The sequence below is a fragment of the Ixodes scapularis genome, unplaced genomic scaffold (genome assembly GCF_016920785.2).
Source record: "Ixodes scapularis isolate PalLabHiFi unplaced genomic scaffold, ASM1692078v2 PGA_scaffold0__279_contigs__length_252992795, whole genome shotgun sequence".
Lineage (NCBI taxonomy): Eukaryota > Metazoa > Arthropoda > Arachnida > Ixodida > Ixodidae > Ixodes > Ixodes scapularis.
Window position 1 is genome coordinate 66,189,179 of NW_024609835.1, and position 21,359 is coordinate 66,210,537.

General features: G+C 46.7%; 2 protein-coding genes across 2 annotated transcripts; one reads left to right on the forward strand and one right to left on the reverse strand.

The window, feature by feature from the left end:
* Window positions 1-1,272: 1,272 nt before the first annotated feature.
* LOC8023924 (dual specificity protein phosphatase 18) lies at window positions 1,273-8,064 on the reverse strand. The gene is made up of 2 exons (XM_029980742.4): window positions 7,595-8,064; window positions 1,273-6,020 (listed from the first exon to the last, which is right to left on the reverse strand). Exons 1-2 carry the CDS (start codon window positions 7,673-7,675, stop codon window positions 5,427-5,429), a joined length of 675 nt encoding a protein of 224 aa, XP_029836602.2. The 5' UTR covers window positions 7,676-8,064; the 3' UTR covers window positions 1,273-5,426.
* A 206-nt stretch (window positions 8,065-8,270) lies between these two features.
* LOC8023925 (ubiquitin-fold modifier-conjugating enzyme 1) lies at window positions 8,271-21,134 on the forward strand. The gene is made up of 5 exons (XM_002403578.5): window positions 8,271-9,015; window positions 11,996-12,127; window positions 12,648-12,724; window positions 14,837-14,927; window positions 21,013-21,134. The coding sequence occupies exons 1-5, from the start codon at window positions 8,893-8,895 to the stop codon at window positions 21,103-21,105; spliced, it is 516 nt and encodes a 171-aa protein (XP_002403622.1). The 5' UTR covers window positions 8,271-8,892; the 3' UTR covers window positions 21,106-21,134.
* The last annotated feature ends 225 nt before the right edge of the window (window positions 21,135-21,359 follow it).

A 21,359-nucleotide genomic window follows, 5' to 3' on the forward strand; every position in this document is an offset into this window, starting at 1 on the left:
GGTCTGTAGTCCACATCTGGTGTTAAGCCAACAGGTTCAAATATTTGTTGGAAAACAAAAGTGCTTTACCCTTAGACAGACCACACCTGGTGCATGGTCTACACTGGAAACAGTAAGTCGTTAGTTCCTCAACACATAGCACTCCATGCTGACTGGTAAACCAACATTAATGTAAATTCAGATTCCTTTCATAGACCTTATTGATTTTATTTGTCTTAATAGAAACGAAAATAACTGCAAGAACCTTAATATTGGAGGTATTGCTACTGTGGTTCCTGAAAGACCACACATTTTCTTACCTGTGATGAAAATAGTACAGCCGTAAGTAGTAGGTGTTTTCCGTCCAGATCAAGGTTGATCCACGCACTCCACTTGAGCAGCTACCTTGTGTGCCACCCAAGGGGCATTGCAGGTGGTGGCAACACACTGACAATGGGCAGAGCGAAACGGTGAGATTTTGATTATCGCATTAGGCAGCAACCACACAGACAACAAACAATTTTGAGAAACAAATCCTTGTTTTGATTGCGACGTGTTTGTCCCCCTTTTTTTGCTGTCATCTCGGGTTTAAGTATGTTGATTTACAATCAGCCTGCCTGGCTAATAACATTGTCTTCAAATCTTTCTGTAGTCTGCACCTTTAGATAGTCTGCACAATATAGAACAGTGGTTCTCAACCACCGATGTTTTGGGGACCCCTTCTGGATCAGTGGAAGTGATGGGGGACCCTGTCCACCATAGGGGGGGATAACAGACAATGACGATGATAAACACGTAAAAAAAAATTGTAGAGCCCTTCCACTTCACGTGAAGATGGAGGACGACCAAAGCTGTCACCTTTACAACGTCTAGGACGATGCCTAGAGGATGATGCCAAGGACGACCTCAAGGACGATTTCTAGGATGACCTTACGTAGGACGACTTCTGGGATGACCTTTACGTCTAGGACGACTTCCAGGATGACCTCAAGGAGGACGTCTGGAACAAGCTTAAGGACGACCTCAAGGATAATTTTTCGGACGATTTCGAGGACGACCTCAAGGAGGACGTCTAGGACGACCTCAAGGATGACTTCTAGGAGGATGCCTAGAGGACAACCTCAAAGACATCTAGGACGACCTCGAGGACAACTAGGACGACCTCGACGACGATGCCTAGAGATGATAACAAGGGATCAAAACCTATCTAATAATGGTTTTGGCGCAGCAGCATAGGGGCTATAGTGCGCCAGCTATCCAATAATGCCAAGGAAAGTCGACTCGCACTGGATGCCACCTTTTTGTTTTTATTTATTCATACTTGACCCCTCTGTTTTTATTTATTCATACTTGCCACGACCAATGGGAATTTTTCTGTCAACATATGAGGACGCATTTTTTCCCAGACCCTGGTGTATAACAGCTTTGCTGTAAAAACAAAATGCATGGAGGTCAACTTTGAAGCTTTGAAACATACTAATCAACACTACTCTCTTGGTGCGCATGCAACACTGCCGGCTTCAAGTAAAAAATATTTTATTGCTCGGTTGAGGGCTTTGGGAACTCTGAAAGCCTTCGGGGACCCCAAGGTGCCCGCAGACTTTCTGTCGAGAACCACTAGCATATAATATCAACTTTTAAACGTGTATGGTCAGGAAAAAATTACAGGACACTGAAGACTGCTTACGTGTAGGAAGGCGAAAGCGTTATAGTCCCGCGGAAGAAATGTTTTAGAGTCAAGCATTTTACATGTATTAAAGTTTAGGACGACGTCCTAGAAATAGACGCCAAGTATGGCGTCTAGGACGACGACGAGAACGATCTCAAGGACAATGTCAAGAACGACATTTAGGACGGCGTCGAGAATGACGCCTGGAGGACACTTAGGAGGCTGTGGCGTATTTGCGTGGGCAGCCACGTTTGCCTGTGGAAGCCGCCGTAGATGTAGACGCGGTCACCTCACAGTTCATCGCAAGAAGCACACAACGAGCACAGATGAAGTTCGAAGTGCACCTTTTGCATTCAGCACTCCAGCAGCGACATCACGCACCTGCAGTTGAGCGTGAGCGGCACATGCTTCATGACATTTTTATAGCCATCTTTCAGGCACAACGCCGCCGCTTTTTCGCGTAATGGGACAAGCAAGGTCATCATAGAGGTCTAGGACAACCTCAAGGACGACGCCAAGGACAGCATCATTCTCGAGCATACGATTGAGCAGCGCATGCTGTTCAGTCATATTTTTATGGCCATATACACCACTTTTTCACTCAATGGGACAAGGCTTTCGCCTCAATAAGGTACTGATTATTTATGTGCTTGCAATGAATTTATGGTCTTGCCTAGTTTTTGTGATATAGTGGCTTTGCAAGATGTAGTGTTTGCATACCCTGAGTGCCGATCAAACTTATGTATGTGCGCTCTTCATTTCTTTGAAAAGGCCACAACTACAAACGTGACGTACTGATTGGTGTCCTACGCGGGCACGCACTGGGCACCTGAAAACCGTCTTTTGTGTTGATCGCTCGCACTGACCTTCGGCGATGCTAATCCTTTAAAAGTCTACAATCGCGGAGGAAGCGGCTGGGATCTCTGAAGAGGCGAAGCCAAGTGATCCCCCACAGTATGTCACTTGAAAGGCGACGTGCAGTTGAGAGGCACTTTGACCTTCAACTTGTTTCTTTTTTTAAAATAAAAACTAGCACTCGCTAGAAAATATGGCTTTCTGTTCTTCGTTCCATAGGTGACACAGATTAATTTCCGCAGTTAATTGGCCAAAGTTTGAAAATTGTTGCACCGCCCCTTTAAAGGGGCCCTGCAATGACTTTTTTACTGGTTTTTAATTTGCACCGAACCTGAGCGCACCGAATGTAGTAACTTAGTGAAACTTTTCTTTTCTCGAAATCCCCTTTATTTTAAAAGTTATAGGCAAATTAAAATTACAAAAACAAGCAAAAAATAACCTCCCTCATGACGTCCTTGGTTGCTTGAGAGTGGCTGTGAACTAGAGGAGTAGCGAGCTCATCGAGCGCTCACGGCTGCCGCACTCCGTGTCAACGGTGCGAGAGGGCGCCACTAAAGCATGTTCTGGATAGGCTGTATGCAGCGGGCAGCCAGAGAGGCTCTCATTGCATTTGCTGCGCGATTAAATATTAATTCAGCATGACACTTCATTAGCCACAAACGACAGCAAACACGGGGGAAAGATCAGTTCAGAATGGGAGCCACTTAGCGCTGCCATACCGCGAAACGGCCAAACCGCAAGGCAAAGCTTCTTGGCAAAGGCCTTCGGAACGCTCGGAGCCGGTCGGATCCTTCTGTCCATACGACCGCAGCGCCGCCGCGTACATCCGGGACTTTTCCGTGTCGGCGCCTGATCCCACTAGTCCTTTCTAGTATGCGCCGCCTTTTCCACCGCTTGGTGGCTGGTATGTCGACGGGTCATTTCTTGCTTCCGTACTTTATGAACTGCATTCGTTTCTTTTCTGATCTAAAATACTGAACAAAAACTACTTTTATGAATAATTATTTCGACTAAAAAGAAGCTTTTAGTGACTCTGACCAGTAGTAAGCCCAGGACCAAAGACGTCACATCTTGCGCGCTTTCGGTACTGCGGGTTGCCCTCGTCGGTGGAGGAGGTTTCCACGTCGTCCGGTTAAAATATGACGCACTGATATTTAGTTACTCCCTCCGTGCCCGCTGGCTTGCCCGAACCCCAAGAGACGTGGAAACCGCAAAAAAGGTAGACGCTTAAATATGATTGCAGGGCCCCTTTAATGAAATAGAAATACACTAGAGTTCACCTCAAACTTTTTTTTTTTTAACATGAAGCACACCAAGGGTTGGCTGTGTAGGAAAAAGACCAACACAAAAAAGCGACCAGACGCCAACCTGTGATGTCGTGCAACACCATGCGACACAGTGTTATCACGAGACGTGATGTCACATCACACGGTCATGCGACTACATGACCCATAAAGGCACCAACCACATGGGTGTCGCATGTTTCTGTTAACAATTTCGTTGAGCATGACCAAAGTGCTGCACAAATTTTGAGGAACCTCTTCAGCTTCTCTTTAGCTTTTACTATATCAATAATTTTACATAAGAGCGTTAAGACCCTATACACGATTGCAAGCAGGGCAACTGGCCGCCACCATGTCTCTGCTTGTGCGAGCAAGCTTGTGCAATTGCAAGCTTGCCAAAGCTACGTCCACATGCCCACTACACTTGCTTGCACTGATGGGGCACCAGCCAGGCCACCATGCTTGCAATTTTCTATACATACTGCCTAATCTGCTACCTTCTCTGTGACATGTACAGTGTTTCAGCAATCCCACTTCAGTCTACTGAACACTGATGGTAAAACATAAACTATTGACAGTTTGTGTATACTATGCTTCATAATTTTCCTTATCAAAGCTGTGCTGTGGCATTTGCTGACAGTATGAGGAAGGAAGTGCATGGTCTGCAGCACGTATAGAGACTGATCTGAATATATTTCAAAAGCAAAGAGAAACAAGATTACAACAACAATGTTCCAACATTTTGGAAATCCAACACCTGCAATGAAACTTTCCATTGCTATACAACAGCGGGAAGTAGGAACCCGTACCCCCGTGCATAATTACACTATAGTTTTACCGTGTTAGATTACCCATAAACACAGAAGAGATTCATGGAGTAAAAAAAAATTGCAAGAGATCTCAAGATAGAATGACTAGTTGACCAGCATGATTTTGCATAGTGTCACAAGAATAGCATGCTTAATTTTTTTGCATGGCTTATTAGTAGGTCTACTATCACCTATTGATCAATTTGCAGCACAGAGGCTAGAAAGTTGAGTAAAAATATGACCACCATATTTACTAAGAATATCCTGACAATTTTGATTACAGTATGTGTGCATTTAACATAGTATCCATTTGCTGTCTTTTTAGTTATAATATTACTTCAAGGGGAATGAATCCACCACTGCAGAAGGCTCATAGGAGCCTTTTACGCGAGTCCTAGGGTCAAGATCAGCACGGTGTCCACATCTCGCAGTGGGATGTAGTAGGACATTGAACACTTATATGAATACGTCAGATAACCCGTGCTGCAACAGGTCTCTGTAGGGGCAGCATGGATCTTTACATGCTCGTGAACACAGCAAGAGAGTGGAAGACAGCACATGGAAAGGAAGGAAGGAAGCATGCTTGGAAGTGATAACGCTTCTCTGGACGTGCGGAAAGTTAATCTCCCAGATATCTTGCATCACAATGGACCGATGACCTTTAGACAAACGATGCCACGAGCCCATCGGAGGTAGCACAGTTACTGGAAAGGTGCATCTCAGACACGGGTAACGTTAGCACGGAACACAGAAGTCAATTTACAACGTGAAACGACGCAGCCAAATTGAATCCCCGGAATGCAAGACACTTCCAGCAGGAGGGGCGGCCGCTCACTGCGAGAGGCCCTTGATGCTGTGCAGCCAGATGAGTCCCTTGCACTCCTCGAGGTAAACGTCCGGGATGAGCCCATATGCGGGCCCCAGGTTGGGCATCTCAACCATCTCGACGGAGGCTGAGCCGAACAGCTGCTTCTCATAGTCGATGAGCTGCTTGAAGAAGCCGTTGTTTGGATGGACCACGGGACGGCGTGCCTTGATGTAGCGGAAGGCATCGCGGAGCCGCATCCGGTGGTACTTCATCAGGTAGGCGAGGCAAAGGGTGGGTGAGCGGCTGGCGCCGGCCATGCAGTGCACCAGCACCTTGCCGCCATGCAGGTACACATCGTGGATGCGGTCCGAGATGGGGTCAAAGTAGACGGACATGTCGAAGAGTGGCGAATCGTCCACTCGGACGCGGATAAAGTGGATGTTGTCGGCGCCCATGGGCAGGTCCGGCAGGTCGATGCTGCAGTTGATAATGGTCGTGATGCCGATGGTGCGCACAGCAGTGAGAGTGATGGCACGGATGCCGCTTAGGTACAGGTAGTCGGTCACTTGGGAGACAACGTTGAAGGCCATCCTCTCCTGGAGTGCAGCCACTGGCAGCTGCAAGGAGGGTCAAAATGGTTCAGCGTATGCGACGTGTGGCTCGTCGCAGCCTACCGAATGTCATCATGCAACCACTCTGCAGCACAGGGATTAAGAATTTAATAAGAATCTTGTGCCTCCAATTATTAAAGGGAAGCTGAAGAGGGTCTCACAAAAAAAATTAGTTGGAGGCGATTTCTACTGTGTTTATCCCGTGAATCTGTATATAATGGCATTTTTCAAGATATACTGCTGAATGTGGAAAATGAAAAAACAAATGCCGTACGCTGCCAGCCAAGACACCCACTGCTCGGCACATCCTGCCCGTGTAAGCAAATGAGCGATATTGCAAGCCGACTGAAGTTACTCTGATGTTGTGTATGCTTGCTTGCATGAGACATCAGTGGCATTTTTAATAGGCAAAGAGTGCATGTGCAAGCTTTGACCAGCTCTCAAGGTGCACAAGCACCTTGCTTCCATGAAGGATGGCAATGTGAAGCAACATCAAAGTTAAATGTGCCGCGCAACGACATTGGGTTGAAATGTGTCCTTCTTTACACAAGCTTACTGGAGCTAGCACGCAACGCCACTAGCCAACAAAGTTGTTCATCACAGTGCGACTCCAAAAATAAAAACGTGTTTTCTTTCCATCCACTCTTTGCAAAACTTGATGTAGTCGTGCCTATCACAGTCTTGTCATAGCCAACGCTGGAAGCAAAAAGGCAAACTGCAAACAGGACCTTTAATGACGTCACGATCCCTCTCGAATTTCCCTTTCACAGAGAGCCTGCCAGGAAAGAGGGGTTTCAGTGCTATTGAAAGTGTCTTTATGAGGCTACTAAGCACATGCAAATTAAATTAAAACTTTTCGTTTTTTTTTTTGTTTTTTTTTTCTAAAATGCAGTATTTTTCTGTAACGAAGCCTCGCCTTAGATAGATAGTCTATTCGACCCTGGAGGGTCGCAGCATTACAGAAAGGCCATTGGCCCGTACCCGGGGCCTGTGGTGCCGCAGTACTACAGAAACTTAACAACAACAGTAACAATAACATTAACAGTAATTAATATTTAACTGCTGTTGTCCAACACTACAGCAGTAGAGTGACTGTATGAAAGGCCATTGGCCCGTACCCGGGGCCTGTGGTGCCGCAGTATTACAGAAACTTAACAACAACAGTAACAATAACATTAACAGTAATTAATATTTAACTGCTGTTGTCCAACATTACAGCAGTAAAGTGACTGTATGAAAGGCCATTGGCCCATACCCGGGGCCTGTGGTGCCGCAGTATTACAGAAACTTAACAACAACAGTAACAATAACATTAACAGTAATTAATATTTAACTGCTGTTGTCCAACATTACAGCAGTAAAGTGACTGTATGACTGTAGTTTCACTGAAAGCCGAAGCAGTTTGCTGCGACGGTACGAGCTGATCTGACCAATTAAACAGTGTTAAAAGCGCAAGGCACCGTAGCGTCGGTTGCGTAAGGCGTAACGAAGTATAAAGCACCCTTGTCCGTTCATTCGTGCACTACACGCAGTAAGAGCGGCTTCGGAGAGCCATCAGAAAGAGCAGCCGGCTTGCGTACCCGACGAGACAGCCGACGCTGCTGGCGCAGTTGCATGAAACTGGGCGAGTTGTATGCTCCCAACACCGGCGTCGTCGTCATTACGGCATATCACCACAGCCACGGGGGCCCTATCTTCCCGGCTTGGCGGACAAGCGCCCGACAGCACTTCAGCCGCATGCCCTACCCACGGTCCTGCCAAGCCATGTTTTCTTCTTTCCTCGACACTCGGCTAGCATCGCAGCGGAGTCGGTGTGGTCGGAGTTGTCGGAGTTGTCGTTCTCGTCTTTGATTTGACGGCAAGGCCAAGGCAAGGTAAAGCAAGTGCTGGAACTGCTGGAAGATGGTCTAGGTCTTTCTTAAACGTTTTTCTCGGTTTTGATTTTTCTGCTACCTTTCGCTCGCTATCCGCAGATAAAGTTGACAAGTTATGAACAAAACAAACTCCAGACGAGTGGTCGAGCATTCACCCTAGAAGAAAAGGCCTGTGCATGACGTCATTGTTAGCCAATCCCCGACGCGCCCCAAGCGGCAAACACACCAAAGCTCGACGAGAGTGCGAAGCGGCAGACGCCGCGAACAGGCCCGACGTCGCCGCGCGCTAGCTCTACTAGCACCTAGCATAGTAGCATTGCGCTGATTGCGCTTGTTGCGCGAGACATGTGAGACGCACTGCTAGAAATGCTGACGCAGGCTAGGCGGCGCTTCATGGCCAACAGTGATGACAGTGATGACGTTTGAGAGCAAGGCCGGCAAGGCGCTGGTCTTGTTACAGGCTACCCTTCAACCTTAAAGTTGAATAGGAGGTATTGGGAGGTATTCACTGGACGCCATACTATCTATACCAGTGATCTATACTGAAAGGTAGCGACATCTCTAGGACCGTGGCGACCGTGGCCGCATTCCCCCAGCCATAGAGTCATGTGGATCCAGCAAATAGGCATAGAGATCAGTGAAATTAATAATGACCTTTATTGCTCTTGCAATGTGAAGGCAAAATTTTAGAAGAAGGAGTCTAAATGTTCCTAGGTTAGATAGCGCAAGCTACCGCTCAAATCAAGGGATATTTGGCCAATACCATTCATCTATCCGAGACACATCCGGCCACATGCGGCGGAAAACGGGAAACTGACGCAGCTGACGTTGGCGTTGGTTGGTTTGCTCGAGTTGGCTCGAGTCGTTTATTCGCTCCTTGCCGATCGTTCAGGCGTATACGTTACGATAATCAGCATATGTCTTATGCCAGTGGCAACTTTCAGCTAGCTAGATCCCTAATAGGACTTCGAAGTAGTTTCACAGTGCGTGCCTAGCGAGTCGTGATGGTAGACGACGCCACAAGGAAAACTCTGAGCGGTATCCCTCTCCTTAAGACCAAGGCGGGACCTCGCGACAAGGACCTGTGGCCGTCCAGGCTCAAGGAAGAGTACCAATCCCTCATCAAGGTGCGTTATTCCTAGTTCACCTGAGCTCACCCGCGTCGTCGACGCGGTTGACCCACTTGTAACGAACGTCTGGTAAGTGTCTCCGCTGTATATGAGAAATTTAACTTTGTATCTTCAACTTGCATCACGCGTTACAAGACGGCAAGCCGCTATGATGCTCATCCAGACCGAAACGGGCAGGATTGTGGATTGAACTTTCTCAATTCGATTCACCTAAAAACAACAGCGCGTCAAAAAAAAAAAAAAAGTAAGTAAATAAATAAATTGCTAAAATAAACTATGCTTGGCCGAACCAGAACCGTGTATACCGAGAGTCTGGTGAATGGCAAGTGCGGGCACCGGGCAGAGCCAGGGCGTGCACCAGACGCAGAAAGAGGGCTTGGCATGCTCTCTTGGCCAACCAGATGCCGGAAAGAACCCCCTAGCGGTGGTAGCGAGCAACAGTTTTAATCACTTTAATAAGCGCGTAAGGGTTAAATGTACTAACCCTTCATGGCTGAAAATAGGGTGCACATGATGTTTCGATCATGATCATGCAGAAAGATGCAAGAAATAAATGTGCCGCTCGAACTTGTTTTGCTCAGACAGGGTGTGACTGCACGGACGGCAGATTCCCGGCGCCTGGCGTATGGATTATGTCGATCGTTCCGCTAGTCACACTTTTCCACCATGATTTTTGATGACCGTGACTGAAACATAACGTGCACCATATTTTCAGTCACCGAGAGTTACTCTGACACACAAGTTTTTTTCTCGCGACCACCGCCAGGGTATTATTTCAGCCTGCTGGTTGGCCACATTTGAATTTGTGAAGACGCCCTGGAACACGCCCAGCCCGCTTTCGGCCAATGGCGCCTCCTCATTTGTCTCCTTTACTTCCCAATGAATGGCCAAACTCTCTTCATATACGGCTCTGGGCTGAACGCTCATTTTCCGCCCAAATGTACTGCTAGAGGTACAAACAAAGTTTCAGCATTAACCATTATTTTATTCAAAACTTATAAATGATTTTCTGAAATTTTCAATAAGCCCATTTTCGGCAACTAGCGTCATCATCATCATCATGATTTATTTTCCTTGAGGGCCCGTGGGGCATTATACAAGGGGGTGGCAATAGAACAAAAACAAATAGAACAGTAATGGAGCGCAATAGGCAGTTTTAGAATAATGTACACCATTTTAGCGCACGCTAGCGCTTAATTTAGCGCTTGCATTAGCGCTCGCTAGGCGAGACAGTTTTAGAATAGCATTTCTCCGCTGCGACGCAAAAGCCCAAGCCTCTCGCACTTGCAACGCCACCAAGGTTTACGCTATAACTTGAGAAAAAACAAGTTTTTCGGTCCCGAGTAACATTCCGGATTTGTTTAAACATGAGAATGCGATGCGAGCAGTTGACTGGTTACGTCCACTTGCGTCGCCTCGGTAAGAAAGGTCCAGTGTACTGGCCTTCGGCAAGAAATATCCGCGCGTCGCAAGCATCAAGATGCTGGTGATTGTTGCCCATTTTACTCGGTTTTCCAAACCGAGTGCAATGTCGTCCCGTATTGAAAATCGCAGTTGCGAGGATGCCGACAACATTGCCTTCGCGACGCAGCTAAACCGGCCGCAGCTATGGTATGGTGCCTGGAACGCGTCTCCGACTGGTGTGTTTACCTTGTCCAAAAAAGCGGTTCCTCGATTTCCGCCTGATGACGTCATAGAAGTGTCATGCTGTCGCCGGTCGCGATCCTGGCGGCGTCCCAGCAACTGTGGTGGATGTGGTAGACGCCTGTTCTGCTGCAAGTCGTTCTTCACTGTGACGGTCCACGGAAGGCACAGCAGCAGGCAGTTGAGACGCTTGGGACAAAGTGACGACAGCGACACTCGCATTCGCTCACGCTTTTCGCCAGCATTTCTACTACCAACTGCCAGGATCGCGACAGGCAACAGCATGACACTCGGGCTTCTGTGACGTCATTTGTTGCCACTTCGCAACCACTTTTGATGCATGGGCGGGATAGGATGCTAAACACACCAGTCGAAGACGCGCTCCAGGCACCATAGCTATGGTCCTGGGAGCCGCCATTTTTAAACTGTGCTCGTCTTGGCTTTAGCCAACTTCTCATCACAAATCCTCCTTGGAGGAGCACAAAGACTCTTTGCATACGCACGCTATTTCCAAGAAATAGCACCTGCGAAGTGCAGAACGTGGTTAGCGTTCGGCGCATGCGCACTGGCGACGACGCTTTTCTTTTTGTATGCAAAGCTTCAGTGTGTGCGATTCTAAAACTCCCTCATGTATTCAGGAGCTTTGTCGGCCGGTATTTTCCCATTGAAAATTTCAGAAAATCGCTTTTGACTTTTGAACAAAGTAACGGTTAATGCTGAAACTTTGGAATCTGGCTCGGACCTCTAGCGGTACATTTGAGCGGAGAAGGAGTGCTCGGCAATGCACAGTTTATTCTTACATTAAAGAAAAACCTGTAAATTTGTTGTTTCTTGTGGGGGGGGGAAGGGGGGGGGAACATTGTGTGGCGGGCTTGTGGTTTACTCGCAGAGCACTCCCTTAATTGCTTTAGCCAGATTGACAGGTTGATGCTACAAACTACTAAAATTGTGAGCCTTATGTCCGACGTACCAGTGTACTGGCGCTTCACTTGCACAGCTGGCAACTCTGTGTAGTGCATGACGTGGCCATTAACTTCTCGTAATAGCTTCATTCATCTTATGGAGAGACAAGAATAAACAGGTATACCCATGAAACAAAACGAAACGTATGAAGTCCGAGCGCCGCACAACATGCTAAAGTGGCGCAAAGGCAGAAGTTAACGGATGAATGAATTCTAGGATTTTTACCTTTCCCAACTTTATCTCAACTCACTGTAGCCACTGGCTACTCAAATGTCGTTCTTTCTCGATTGGAGCTCTTAGAAAGGAGACAATTAAAGTGTAGGCATCTGAAAATAGAACATTGCCATTGTTGTCCACTTTTATCCTGCAGTATGTCCAGAACAACAAGGAGAATGACAACGACTGGTTCCGGTTGGAGTCCAACAAGGATGGCACCCGGTGGTTTGGCAAATGCTGGTACATCCACGAGCTGCTCAAGTATGAGTTTGAAGTGGAATTTGACGTAAGGGCCTTTTGACTCAGATTGTGCGGATGTCTTTTATCCTCTGGATATTTTGTGGCCAGTTGGTACATTTGTTCGTGAGGAAGGGAAGTGCCACCTGTCTCGGTCATACATTTCTATTCGTGCCACAGAGTACCCTTCTACGGTCACTGATAAGATGAGAACAGCAGGGAGGTCCTTCGGAAGTCCCGCCTTCAGCACGAGCTTCCTTCCCGCGATGACCCTTCAGCGTTTCGTGAGCCCTAAGCGTGCAAGTACAGCCGGGGCACGGCAGAGGCAAGAAGCACCTTCTTGAGACCAGGCATCCGAAAGAGATGCCCCACCGTTCTCATTTTGTTGGTGACCATACCAGGCTTCATTTGGTGTAACACACACCAAGCGAATGCAAGGCTAGCCAATATTGAAATTTACGTTTCCTAAGAGCATCTTGGTTCCCGTCTTGGAATTATAGGGCTTTCGAGAGTGGTCTCCCGCAAGAGAACTCTGCCCATTGTTGAAAATCTCACTTCTCGGTCCACAGATTCCAGTGACCTATCCCACCACGGCACCAGAAATAGCGCTGCCATCCCTGGATGGGAAGACTGCAAAAATGTACAGGTGAGGAATGCTCCATAGTACACCTTAAATCCAGTGTTGGCAAAGTACATATAATTAAAGTGCTTGAAGTAAAGTACAGAGTACAATCTTTCATGGTGCCCTTTCATTCCCCTATACAGTTTTTTTAAACTGGTATGCATCGCTCCAGCGGTAATTCGGGGAGCGGCAGTTGTTTTCGGAAATGGCGGCGAATATTGGATAAGGTCAGGTTGCCATGAAGTGGTTGTTTTACTCTCGCTGGCAAACTATTTAACACAGTTGACTTATAAGGCTCTTATTTTAGAGTATTGACCAGATGAGCGATGCCTCATCTGCTCGCATTTCTGGTGAGAGTAGAATATATCCTTTTGGCAATGCATAATTTTGTGATACAAATTTAACAAGACCAAATTTGGGGAATGTACTTTGGAGTTGAGAGTTGTACTCTTCTTGGAAAGTATCACAAAAAGTACTTTAGGTAAAGTACAAGCACTAGATACTCAGGAATATACTTCAAGTGAAGTACAATTTTTCGAAACCTACTTGAAGTAGCATTTTAAGTACAATAGACATAAAGTACTTCCCATCACTGCTTAAACCTATGCAAATGTCAGCTGCTCCTCAAAATAGCAATGTTCTTATGAGCTTTCAAGTGAGGAAAGATTAAGATGGCATGGAGAGGCAATGTCACATTCTGGTTAGAATCTTGGCTTCTTGTTTCTCGTTTAAAGGCTGGAGGAGCTTTTCATTTAGAATGGTGCCTGTCTAGCAGTCAAGCCAAATTAGAAAAATTGTGCAGAGAGCTGTGTCCTGTCACGAATCTGCGTAATCTGCAGGTTTGAAAACAGTGGAGGTTATGCAGAAAACATACTTTTTCCTCACAAGTTAAAGTTTGGAGCCCCATTATTAATGCGAAAGCATTAACTGCCCCATGGAGCGAGCCAACGTCATCAGTTTGTAGCACAAAAACGGCACCTAGTGTTCTTGATCCTAAAGGTCCCATTGGCTGGCGCGTGGCGGCAAGGCTCCCATTGGCCGCTGCACGTGTCAGTTTCAACGACCGCCGCTAGATGGCGCTGCGTGTCTGTGCCGCCAGTATGCCAATAAAACTAACTGCCGCAACCCCATGCCACTGCGGGCCCTGCGCCGGTTAAAACAGACACGTTAGCTCGCGCTCGGAAGCTTCTGCTCGTCTTGTTGCCGACCAACATGGTGCCGCCTCTAGCATCCAAATCGTCGCCGGTGCTTCTGCTCGTCTCGACGCCGACGATCATGGCGCGCCGCCTCTAGCATTCACATCGTCGGAGGGGCTTGTATGCTTTCGCATTCACAACTCGTAAGAAGTGCTGAAGTGTAACTCGAGCATTTTTTCAACCTTATATATATATTTTTTAATATTGAAGCATTGTGCTTCAACATTAAGCTTCAGCAAAATGGGGAAGAAATTTCTTCCCAATTTTTTTTTAAGTTGAAGGCAGAGTCCCATTATTTTTCTACCTTGCATTTCTTCACAAAACAACTACAACAAAAAGACTATTGTAGCATTCTGCAGACTTGCAAACAATTAGGTTATATATAAGGAATTTGCTCCAAATTATTTTCCTCCAAAATGGTGAGGAATATAGAATTTTAATTTGAACACTTCATTTCCTCTTAGAGCCGTTACATTTCTACCTCTTATTTCTTTTGTTTAGGGGACTGTTATCGACATAGTACATAGCATCGGCTTAAAATTTCACGCCCGCTAATTTTGATGTGCACGATAACTGTGTACACATTTGTGTCGTCTCTGCTGCGTGGTGCACATCAAAAACACTCAAGTTAGCGGTCGTGCTGCACTCGTCAAATCGTCCGATGCGGCACAAAGCATTAGAGACATGAAATGCCACATTTGAAAGTGGTCCAACTTCCCACCTCCTAAAAATTCTTCCTCGCAACCAACTTCCATTGTTTCAAAGACGGAGCTGATCGAGCGCAGTATCTCGAGGTATTTGAGGGAGCGTCTTACGAGCCGGTGCGCCAGCGTGTCTGTTTCTGCGTTTATTTTTTCGGTAACGTGCAACCACTTCTTTGCGCGCTTCCTTTCCCTTGACTGCCCGTGGTTGCCGAACACCGTTCTGTTCTGTCCTGCAGAGGAGGCAAGATATGCATGACGGACCACTTCAAGCCTCTTTGGGCTCGCAACGTGCCCAAGTTTGGCATAGCCCATGCGATGGCTCTTGGGGTGAGTGCTTGCTGCTGGCATCTCCTCCACTCGGAAGAGGGGGTTGGGGAACACTTCGAGTTTATTCCGGGCGACGCCTCTACTGTGGAAACACTGTAGGCAACCCGGTAGAAGCTTGTACAGGTCGATCATATGCTGCTTCTGATTGGTGAGCTCGCTGTTGGCCACGAGTGCTGCATCAGCGTTCGGCCAGCTTTGCCGTCTACAGGGAATCCTAAAATGCTAATAAAGTGCACATTTTTTTTTTTTTTTTTATATACACCATTTTATGTTTACAAACAAACTGGAGCGCCCCTAGCGGACGCCACCGGCGCCGCGCATGCGCGATGGGGGTGTGGTCAAGAAGCTCGCCGTCGCTCTTAAACAAACCATTGAAATGCGATGTTGTCGGCAGCGGTGTGAGTCCCCCTGCTCTTTTTCGCGTTCGAATTGTTGATTCTACGTCTTCCTGGCGATGTCTGACTACTTGAGCGGCATCAGCGAAATTACCGAGGCTCGTTACACCGCGAAACATCGCGTGAATAATGTGACATGTGGCGATTCATTCCGCGTGGACGCTGCAGTATGTACGTTAAAACCTGATTCGCATGATGAGATTTCGCTCGCAAGTTTCAGTCGCGACGCCGCACGGGCTGCAAAAGCATGAACCGTAGCTGAGATAGTTGACGTCGATACTGAAAATCTCAAGCAGAATCGGACCAAGTCAATTAGGCATAGCAAGTCAGTGATGGTCACTCGTAACAATGACCAACATCTCCTTGTATTTACTGTTTACATCGAGCCTGCTTACCAACCTTCAAACTTAGTCTTTTGAGGCGTGCACTTACTTCATATAGCAAGTACCGGGCCAACATTTAATATACGGGCCGGCGTCGTCTAAGAGAGCAGACGACAAGCAGAAACGTTTGAAAGAGCAGACGACAGTTCGAACGATCAGGTGGCCGTTTGAACTTGAAGACGCACTGAACGTAGTTTGCAGGTGGTCCGCACGACTTGATGGTTTTCTGGCGCTCATGTTGGAATAAAACAAAAATCTGATAATCACAAGTATCCGTGAATTCAACTCAAAGTGCTTCCCGCCCAAGCAATCGTTGTCCGACGGCGTTTGGTTTTCCCTTTTTACGGCACATATGGACGCACCGAGCACGTGAAAACTGACCTTCAAACCTTTCTCGACTCTTTTGATACGGCCCCAGTCCCGGCGTTTTGACGAGAAGGCAGGTTTTTGTGTGGTTTCCTTCAAAACAACGCAGGAATACATGTCTGGCATGGGGACTTCTGCCCACAGCCCCAGACTGGAAGTGCGATCGACGCGCCACCACCGCGCCGTGACGTCACAGAGATGAGTTGGTGTTTAAATAAGCAATGAACGGAGGACTTATAAGCTTTTCACAAAGGTGTATTTAGGTGGTGCATTCATTGTGCTCAAATTTTACGAGCGTAGGTTTCGAGAAAAGAAAGATGGAGCCTAAAAAAAATGATACGAGCTCAATCGTGCCGACAAAGACGGGTAGGCACAGAATTTGTGACGGTCCTTCCAGGGAAGAAGAAAAAAGCATTCAAACGGTGGCACCTAACTCTCGTGTCCGCCGCACGCCACGAGACGGAGCAGCGCGACAAGAAAGGCCGCGGAGCCCGCAATAATGCATTCGTGCGTCGACCGAATGACTTTGCTTATGCACACTCCGACCGTCGGCAAAGAACTTGGATTACAATCTCACAGTGGCGATTTCAAACCCTGCTGGGAGACCGAATTCTTTTCATGTGATTCCCTATGGGCGTAAAGCCTTTCGGTGTCGGTTTTTCATCACAGCCGACAGCCAAAAGCCAAACGTTATAGAACTCCATGGAAATAGGCTGATAAAACATAAGGGCTGTTCGATTCGGCCAGAAAGTTCTGAACTAGTTCTGTCCGAGTTCAGAGGAGTGCAGGAGTCGTGCAGTGGCGGCGCAGAACCAGTGCAGCCGCCGCGCTAGGCCTGGCGCTGTGATCGGCTTTCCGAGCGGAAGCGCTGCATGGGTGTCGTCTGCATCTGTTGGCTCTTGTTTCTCCTCGCCACGTTGGATGTGACCTTTATTGAGTCGCGGTTTGATGAGACCATTCGTGTTTCCTTAGTTTTAAAGTATAGTAACGGAATCTTCCTTGTGAATATTTTTTTATTCGCGGCTACTAAAAACGTTTTCTGCACGAAATGTGTTTCTATCTGCATTTTTAACGGCTGTTCAGTTCATCTCGTTTCCATAAGCGCTCGTGTCCTTCACATTCATTTAGCAACAGTAGATTCATTCCAAGTCTCCCGAGTTCCGCATTTCGACGATAGGGTCGCGGCATCAGAATGATTTTGCGTCGGGAGTCACTGGCGGCAGCGCGCGGTCGATAGCGGTCACCTCGAAGACGAAGGCCTGACTATAGCGTTTTGGCCAATACAGTTATCAACCGTAACTTTGGCGTCAAGCTGAAGCGTTTATGCTGATTCTCAAGAAAGACCTGCATGGAACTACGAAGCCAATGCCGATTTTCGGCACCGTTTTTCCCAGGCCCGTTAGTGGGCGTCCAGATATCAGCGGACAAAGCATGCGGTATTATGCTCAGCTGCGGGGCATGCGAGGGCCAATATACTAAATTCCAGACCTCTGCAATGTATCGGAGTCGTCAGAATGCATCCAAGAGCAACTGAAGGCGGGGCCTATCAAGAGGGCACTACCTTTCCCGTGTTGCTAAGGAAGAATATCAACACTGGGGATCCCCACATAGCATCAAAAAGAAACAATTTACGTGAGCCAGTATTTCAACACTTACCAAAGGGAGCCAAACCTAGACGAGCAGGTGCCTAAAACACTTTCAGAATATCATAATCAATCAAATTCCTACCCCAGTTATGATATCAATTCCGCGTCCACCGCGGGTACGTTATTATCATAAATGAGATGAAATGCAACGTCCGTATCGGCGTTATAGTTAAACATCGCAGACATTTGAGCAAGAGCTGCGAAAAATGGCACCGCGAGCAGAGACGGACAAGGAGCGTCGTCTGCTATCGCCCTCTGCTCTTTTCGTCTGCTTCTGCACGGACGCTGAACTGACTCTGGAGCCGGTGCAAGATTTTGAGGAACTGGGTCTGAACTCGTTCAGAACTGGGATGAACCGAACGCGCCAGTGCAGCGGCCGTGCAACTTCCGGTTGAATCGAATGCACCAGTTCCTGCACTGCTGAACTAGTTCAGCCAGTTCAGGCGAATCGAACAGACCTATAATCTGTGTTAAAAAAAAAAAAATTTTTTCTTGTGTTCAGGGAGGAAACTGACAAAAACCACAGGGCCCGTTTGCTCGAAGCCAGTTAACTTTAACCGGGTTAAAAGTTAACCGCCCTTCCCTACTAGGTACCTTCAAGTACCCAGCCAAGTTCGACAAGGGCTGGATGAGTGATAGCTCTGTGTTTTATTACGGGGTGGTTGCTGGTGTCACCTACTGACTGTAGCGAATTTAAGTGGCTTCCGTGGAAAGGTTCTCAAAATGTGCGCTACTATGTTTTTGCAACGCAGCGCGGCATACATTTAAGCTTAAGAAACAATTTTTATTCCTCATGATACAGATAATTGGTTTGGAAAATGTCTAAATATTTGGCTGTCTGAAGTGAAGACGAGCCTCGTTGAAATTTCCTTCCAAGTTCGAAAGAGAACGACGAAGTTCAGTCCTAGAAACAATAAGAAAGAAGTGAGCAGTGAAAGGCGGACGGTACACCGGCATCATAATTGGCCAGCATATGAGAACTGTATATAACACCGTCATAAATTGAAAAATCTGTAATTTGGCTCCAGTGAAAATTGACCTATTAGTAAATTACCCAAACATCGAGGAGAACGCTGGAAGTGTAATTCTACGATCTGCGCGCGCTGGCCTTCCACTTATAAAAGATTCGAAGTAAATAATCATAATAAATCTTTGATGAACGTGCGTGCACGGCAAAATTTGTTTTATACTTTTTGCTTTAGAACAGTTACTACTGCAGACGGCAGCACGTGCAGCGCGTGTAACTACACTCGTAGCATTGGTAGCATGCACCTCGGTCATTGGGAAATTAGCAAAAGGTCTATGGCAGAGGTCTCAAACTCATTCCAGTGTGGGGGCCACATAGCCCACCCCCGAAAGGACGAAAGCTAAGGGGGGAGGGGGGAATATTTTGCTATTTTTGGAGAAAAATATAAACAAACAGCAGTGGTGCGTCACGTTTCAAAGCTGTCGACTGTATCAGCGGCATTCCAGATAACGTCTAGACAAGGAACCTTGTGCTCTCTGCTTTTTGTAAGCTCACTGTATCGCCCTATTTAGCTTCCATTTGCATGTACGTCTAATCTGGGCTCACACTTGTTATAAGAAACGAGAGCAAGCACGCTGTCCTTGCCCTGTCACACAATTCACTAGGCTCAAAAGGCATATAAAAACTTCTTTTCATATTGGAGTGTTTGCTTTCCTGAGGATATTTGTAGCAAACTTATGAGAGAATTATTTGATTTTAAATGTTTTGTCTGACAGCTAGAAGCTGAAGTGCATAGCTTTATTTTTGAGATTTTCTCCTGCTGAGCAAGAGTTTGTGCAACCTGGGTGACTTTTTGTTCTAAGAAACGGCAGTTTTAGCTTAAAAGTGGTATAGCCATTCCGGTTGATTTACAGCGGAAAATAATGAGAAACCAATATTTAGACGAAGCAGCACTACTTTAGTGCAAATTGCGCAAACACGTCATATGAGCAAATACACACACAGACACACAGATATATATATACATTTTTTTTCTTTTTTTCTTTTTTTGAAGTAGGTTGACGATGAAAAAACTATTATTTATGGCGCATGTGGCGCTCGAGACATGGGAACAGAGGCTCGCAGACACGGGATGCTTGCGGACCACTTCCCAGGGGGTCGCGGGCCGTGTGTTTGAGACTCCTGGTCTCTGGGGACGCTGTCTGCTTTTATGTGCTATCAATACCTGCCGATTGAGTCAAGGCAATCCACTTTCTTTCCATTTAGGCATAGGAATGGCCAGAAGCAAAAGACTATCTCAAAAATGCGGCGAGGTCATTGCTTATGCTTTGCACTTTAAGTAAGGTGAGGCAAAGTGAAAGCCTCCTGCACCGTTCATTGGTGACTAACGCGCCCGATATTGCAGCTACTACGATGTATTAGTTCTAAAGCGAGCGGCGCTCACTCCCAGGGGCACCGCCATGTTTTCCCGCCATCCTTACTCTGCCCGGTCATGTGACCTAAAATTCCCCCTCGTAGGGAAATGCGGTTAACTTTTAATCGCGGTTAGAGTTAACCAGCTTCGAGCAAACGGGCCTGGTCGCTATTCACAGATGTCGCCATATAAAGCAAAAACGTGAAAGCGTCTGATGAATACTTGAAAACTGATCCGAGCATGTGTACAGGTTTTCCTAGGCTTAATTTTTATTTTTTTGAAACCTGCACTGATAAAATCTGAGTAAGATAAATGCACTACCTCGAGATGCTTTTCTGGAAAGTTTCAATGCACGCCGTTCATCGGTTTACTTATGAAAATTTGTTTACGCCCATATAGTACTCAAGAACACCCCGTAGGAGGCGGGGTGTTTTCTACTTTTCTCTCGACCACCTTTTTGCAACAGTGTTGGCAGGGCACAGAGGAAAGGTATGGGGTGGGCCAAAGTGGGCATGTACTCCTTCCAGCCAGTGGGAGACTGGCAAATTGAGTCCTATTCTGACATTATTGTGACCTCAAAGTAAGAGTCAATTTTCAGTCTGCTTGCGCGAGCAGTCATCGTAACTCCTAACAAAAAATGTGTATTGGGGCATAATTTTTTTTTTCTTTGAGGGGGGTGGGGGCACGTTTTGTGAGATATGTGACCTATTCAGGCCATTTAAAGAGAAAAGGTATTTTTGAGTGTGCAGTTTTTCAATTGAAGAGACCTTTACGAGCACATTGTGGACCCAGACAAAATGATTCCAGTTTACAATTTCAGGGGATGAGCTATGAAACTAGTACCTGTTCTGTTTTCAGGCCAGTAGTATCAGACGTGGCAAGTTACAAAGATGCTAATCTATTTGTTGTTTCAGCTGGGACCATGGCTAGCAGTGGAGATTCCGGACTTGATACAGAAGGGCGTCTTGAAGCACAAGGACGACAAGGAAGAGCAGCAAGCGTCGTAGACCTTCTAATAAAAGGTTGTCTCTTATAACCACGCGACCCAGAGCACTGTTAGTGGTTGTCTACGGATGTAAGGAGCGAAGGCCATTGAAAATTGTACCTGTGGCACACTCACATAGCTATTTCTTTGTTGTTCAGTGCATTCGTCTGCACATTTAGGAGTGTGCTTAGAACAAATGTCAATACGAGAAAAAGCTGCTCACACGATTTCCCTGGCTTTTATTTCTTTTTGTATGAATTGAATTCCATTGGTACT